At 38.5% G+C, this 5,935-nt stretch overlaps 1 protein-coding gene across 2 annotated transcripts in view; it reads right to left on the bottom strand.

The window, feature by feature from the left end:
- Tbck (TBC1 domain containing kinase) overlaps positions 1-5,667 on the bottom strand; it is a 145,171-nt gene extending 139,504 nt beyond the window's left edge. Inside the window, exons 1-2 of one of the 2 annotated variants that reach the window (XM_051165504.1) lie at positions 5,543-5,667; positions 811-1,032 (exon numbers count right to left, since the gene is read on the bottom strand). In XM_051165504.1, coding sequence (XP_051021461.1) covers positions 811-1,003 — 193 coding nt within the window. In that variant the 5' untranslated portion in view covers positions 1,004-1,032; positions 5,543-5,667. The remainder of the gene's footprint in view (positions 1-810; positions 1,033-5,542) is intronic. The other variant, XM_051165503.1, reaches the window with a different exon arrangement.
- Between the last annotated feature and the right edge of the window lie 268 nt (positions 5,668-5,935).

Raw genomic sequence — 5,935 nt, 5'->3', positions numbered from 1 at the left:
AAAATAATTTTATAGTTGGGTGTCACCACAACATGAGGAACTGTATTAAAGGGTGGCAGCATTAAGGTTGAGAGCCACTGCTATAGTAAATAGAATATTGCCTGATCTGTAATAAGAACTCATACGAAAGCTAGCATTACAGAAAAGAATATTCTGCTCATAGCCAACAAAACACAAATATTCTCAGAGCAAATACTTGTAAAAGAATGAACTAGCCAATTTCAAGAATAGTTTAGCATGCTTTTCAGAAAAAGAACGGAAAAGGATTTACGAAGGTCTTCACCATTAGGCACAAACACATGAAACAGATATTTTATAGGAAAAAAACGGTTGATTGTCACAAAGTATAAAGGCTTGACTTTCATGTATTTTTGTATCTCCAAATTATTTTATGTCAGAAAATCAAGTATTTTTAAGATAATCTTAAGGCATAGAACCCCAGGCTACCATTAAGATTCCTAAGCAATTCTAGTATGATAAGCATTGTCATCATCAGCATCTTCAGGACAGAGGAACCTAATTACACTATAACAATGGCAATGAACACTATTGTCACAAACATTGTGACAATACATTGTGACAAATATTGGCTGTTCAACCAACTACTTTAGTTCTATTTAAAAAAAAAAAAAGCAACTGCAACAATAAGAGAGTAATGACTTCCTTTCATTTTAAAAGTCAGTCAAATTTACCCTAAAGCATAAAAAGCAAGTTCATAAGTGCATGTCAACAAATATTGACTCTGTATTTTAAATTGTGTCTATAATTGAGGCAGCGAACAAAAAATACAAAAGAAAAAGAAAAACTTACCATGCTTTCCCCTAGAAATATCCACATATTGGCACAGTCTAGGATGGGTGATGGTCTTAAGGATTTGAAAGCGACCTAAAATTTTGATGGAATTTGGTGTGAGAGGAAGTCCATTGCTTCCACAAACATCATGTGGAAGAGCTGAGGCAAAGAATGTAAAGGCACCCATTTCAGCATCCTTCAAAGGAAACATTTTTGGAGTCCTGAGTCCTCTAAGGTGATCTAGAAAACAAGAGAATTTAATGAAAGACTGAGCCAACATTAATCCAGTACTTTCCTCACTTTAAAATTGATATACAGCTCAGGAAGAAAAAAAAATGCCATTCTAAACTCAACTATAAAAAAAAAAATCAAAGTTTAAAAATTTCAAGACAATATAAGAAATGCACCCAAGCATAAGTTTATATTGCAGCTGAAAATCAAATTCAAATATTTTCAATATCATAAAAAGGGAAAAGTTAGAAGATTTTATCCTTAAATTTCATTACACCTGCAACTGGGGAGGGGTGTGTTGTTGCTCTGCTGTTGTTGCTCTGTTTTGATACAGGCTTCTCATCTATCCCAGGCTGGCTTCCATCACTGCCTGTGAATTCCTAATCCTCCAGGCTTTACCTTCCAAGTACTTCCATACAGTTATGTGCCACCATGCACGGCCAAGTCTGTGACTTTTAAGTGTAGGGGAAATCTGCATCCTCTCTTACCTAAAGCCTGACTAACCTACTATCTACTAGTTGAATGACTTAAGGATGTGACTAGAAGGTCTGTATAAAATAGTACCATTAGGAAAATAGAAGCAAAGCTGGGCTCAGTGGTGCACACCTGTGATCCAACACTCAGTGAGGCAGAGGCAGGCAGATCACAGCGAGTTTGAGGCCAGCCAGGCCTACAAAGTGAGTCTAGGACAGCCAAGGATACACAGAGAAACCCTGTTTCAAAAAACCAAAAAAAAAAAAAAAAAAAAAAAAACTTTAAAAAAATTTTAAAGGAAAACAGAAGAATACAGTGTGTAACAGCTAAATTTGGGGCTTCACCTTTGAGAAGCTGGACAGCACTAAGCTAAAGTCAGAAGAAAGGTTGGAGTTAGAAGGGTGATGTGAAATCCTGAAATATTACATGAGTCACTTTGCCACCAGCTCCCCAATATACATGGACAGTGATTTATATTCAAAGTACAAAAGAAAAACAGATAAGAAAGGAAGGAAGAAGGAAAAAAGGGAACATGGAAATGAAAAGGGGAAACAGAAGTGGAAGAAAACCAAGTGAGTAAAATGAAACAATTATAAGTACAATAAACAGCGAGAAAGGGAGAAGATGGGAAGGTAATAAAAGAAAAAAGGGAAAGGGGGAAGTCTTCGATTCAGGAATTTTTAATATGCTAGGTAAGTTTTAGCCATCCTAAAATGTGCAGTCAGTCAGCATGCTTCTCTATAAACATGAAAGACCATACAGCTGTCCTTAACTCCTAAGCACTGAACTCATGACAATCATCAGGTAGTTTAGAAGAGACTACAGAAGAAAGAGCAAAAATGATATTAACACACACACACACACACACACACACACACACACACACACACACAGCACAGCTTTGGTTGGCAGCTGAAATAATCTGTGAGAAATGAACAAAATTAAACTATATTTAGAGAGATTTGAGAGAATATTGTACTTATTATATAAATCAAGAGAATAGAAAATAGCACTTCATAAGAATAGAGACCAATAGATTCATGAGAAAATAAACAGATTCCTTGGTAATAAAGGAATCACACATGAAAGTTACATTAGAATTTATAGCTACAATGTAGAAAAATTAATATAACTTATCATCATGTACTATTAAAAAATTATCCACAGTGGCCCCAGACAGTTCAAGTTGCCATACAAGAAGCACCCACACATTTCTCTAGGATGTACTTTGTAAAACAGAGGGAATAGACAATAGAATTAATGAAACAATACAAATTACACAAGACTTCAGTAAGAATAAATCCAATATAGAAGCTATCCAGAAGAACTAAGGCACAATTTGCTTAAACTAAACAAAAAGCTATTGAATTCTAAGGTATACACATCTTCAAGGAGAGGGATAGGCTTTTACATGTCTAAGAAAGGTTGTGAAGACTTGTTGAAGGGCATGTATATTTTCTCCAAAGAGAACATAAAAGGCAAACAACAAAATAAGGGGGTTTAAGATGGGAAAAAGGCTAAAAAGATGTCTAAACATACAGTCTACAAAATCAAGCACACTTACTATTGCAGGGAAAGAAAGAACTGAATTAGCTTTGATATTACAAAAATGCTCATGGGGTCGTGACATTAAAACAAGAAGAGAATGTGATCTAGCATATTGAATGGGTCTATACTGAGAAAGAATTACAAATTTCTATTACTGTGAACATTTGTTTTTGACACACAAATCAAGCAATACACTTGGGGGCTCTGATCACCCTTGACAATGTATAAGTAAAGGACCTGCTAAGGGAAAATGCCAGGTGTCCCTAGACTACACCAGGCACTACTGATAGCACTATTTGCTACACTACACCAGCTAATTAGTGATAGCTGTTTGTTTACACATGGCCCTTGTTTTCACAACTTAAAAGCCAGGTACGCATAGCCACATGAATTCCATAGCCAACCAGGAGAGAAACTCCACACTGCCTCTATCTGGTTTGGACACCATATTGAGAATTCAAACACATTTGTGCTCCTTATAATAAAAAGAACACCCCCATTGGTGCCACCAGAGACAATTATGTCCAAATTAGGGGGGAGTGAAGGTGGAGACTTAGTTTCCAGAAATCTCTCCCCCCTTTTTTATTGAAAAGTTTTGATGACAGCATGCAAGCACACTGCTTTATATCCCATTCAAAATCCAGAACTTAGACTCTTATAACCTGCTTAAACTCTACAGCCCTCCACTGAGACCTACTTTAGTTCCTAGCATGATTGTAGCTCCTCGGTTAACACCAGCTCTTAGCATATCAGAAAAATTTTGACTCCAAGGCTCCATTTTGATTATAAGGTGAAATTAAGTTCAGGTTCTTAGGCACTATGTGCCTGAAAACAGGAGGGTTCAATGCTTGCTGCTTAGAATAAAACAATAGAAGATAAATGCATGTTCTATTTGGAATAAAGATAAATGATGTTCTATTAGAGTTAATATTGAAACCCCCCCTCTATGTTCCTTACTCCCAGAGAGCTGGAAAGCCCCTAAGAGCGTCCCTACCCTAAATCCCAGCCAAGCAGCTTAAAACGCTTTGTCTAGCCACCCAGTTACATTGTGCTCAGAACAAAATTTATTCCTGTGTTTAGCTGATCAAAATAATGTAATGCTGCCCTCCCCCTTGCTTCCCACCTGGTTACCTGGTTGTTTCCTGATTACAGCTTTTCTAATAATAATAATAATAATAATAATAATAATAATAATAACAACAACAACAACAACAACAACAATGCCTGCCTTAGAAGTAGACCAATGTCACAGTCTACTTCCTGAATTCGAACCCTGGTCCTGACTGGTTAGTTCTTGTTCAGTGTTCAAATAAACTTGCATCAATCTGAATCTGGTGTTTGAGTGGTCAGTATGCACCTGTTCCTGAACCGTAACAAGACTAGCTCCGTAAGATCCATTAGAACAGCATTAGATCCACCTCTGTGCACTGACAGCTAAATAAAACCTCCTGCGGGCTTGCACAACGAATAGGCCTGCAAACTGGTAACACAGGTGAATTTGATTTCTGTGGTAATAAAAAGAAAGAGTCATTACTATTGTCATCTTAAAGAGTCAAAACATATTCTTAAAAGTGGATGTGAAAAGTTATGATCATTATTCCCAATCTTGTGGAAACTGTGGTGTAGCTTAAAGATTCAGTAGTAAAAGGATTTGGATCTGAATTATTGAATAAATAGATCCCAATATACAAAAGTTATATCTTAATACCAGGCTTAAAGTTGTAGGAAGGATGAGACATAACCGTGGCATTTTAATATCCAATTTTACAACAAATTACTGGATTTTCAGTTATAAATTTTAATCACATGCAACTGAAAAATCAAACAAGTGGGTTATTTTTATGATTCAAAAAGATAAACCACGAGCAAGCATACATTTCATTATTGCTGTACTTTTCATAAAGCTTACAAAGAGACAGACAGACAGACAGACAAACGGACTGACACGGACGGACACACACACACACGCTCATACTTGGTGACTAAAAGAAAGTGTGGGGGGGGGAAACACAAGACGAAAGCCATGTAGGTAGGCTATTGGCTTGTAAAGTTTACTCGGGGGATGCTTTGAAATGTCTACGTTGCGTCCGATGTTTTTACAGCTGCTAAACTACTAACGACCACAAATATGACACAGTCTTTCAATGAACAAGACACAATATAAACTCTCAAAGAGCTTGGAGAAGAATGACCAAACAAAGTGGGAAATATCAACCAAAAAAAAAAAAAAAAAAAAAAAAAAAAAGAAAAAAAAAAAAAAGGGGGGGGGGGGGAGACGTTGGATTTTATCCTAAGTAAAATCGTTTTTGCATTTCTAAGACTCTGAGCTTGTGCTTCAGGGGGAAGTAAGCTTGGAGACAAACGCAGCAACAAGCAGGTCCACAGGTTGGTTCCAGGGGCTGCTGCAGACTGTCCTGGTTATTAGCTGCACCTGATAAACCTCTAAGTTCCACAAGCTCCACCCACTACCACACACAACCCTAGGACGTCAGTATACCTGCCTGAAAATGGGGGCGCAGAGATTAGGGGGGGGATGAGCTTCTAAGCGCTGTGGCTGTGCCTGGCGGTGCTATTTAGTGGGCCATGCTCGGCAATTCAGGCGCGTCTACAAGAAGCCGCCTACGAGAGCTGAGCTGACACCCGGAGCGACAAGCCTTCGCCCGCGCGGGCTGCTCAGGTTCACAGCTCAGAACTTGACTGGGAGGGCGCGTCCCGCTCCGCTGACAGTTCCCAGCATTCCCTCCCCATCCTCGGGTCGGCCACTACTCATGACGTCACGGCCCCAAGACGCAACCCCGAGGAAAGACCTCAATTTCCGGCGGCCCGTCCCTTGCCCAAACAGACCGCAAAATGTAGCGAGTGAGAAAAAGGAGAGGGAAGATTAGAGGGA

The sequence above is a fragment of the Acomys russatus genome, chromosome 23 (assembly GCF_903995435.1).
Source record: "Acomys russatus chromosome 23, mAcoRus1.1, whole genome shotgun sequence".
Classification (NCBI taxonomy): Eukaryota; Metazoa; Chordata; class Mammalia; order Rodentia; family Muridae; genus Acomys; species Acomys russatus.
The sequence above is the reverse complement of the archived record's forward strand: the minus strand, read 5'-3'. Positions and strand labels throughout refer to the sequence as shown.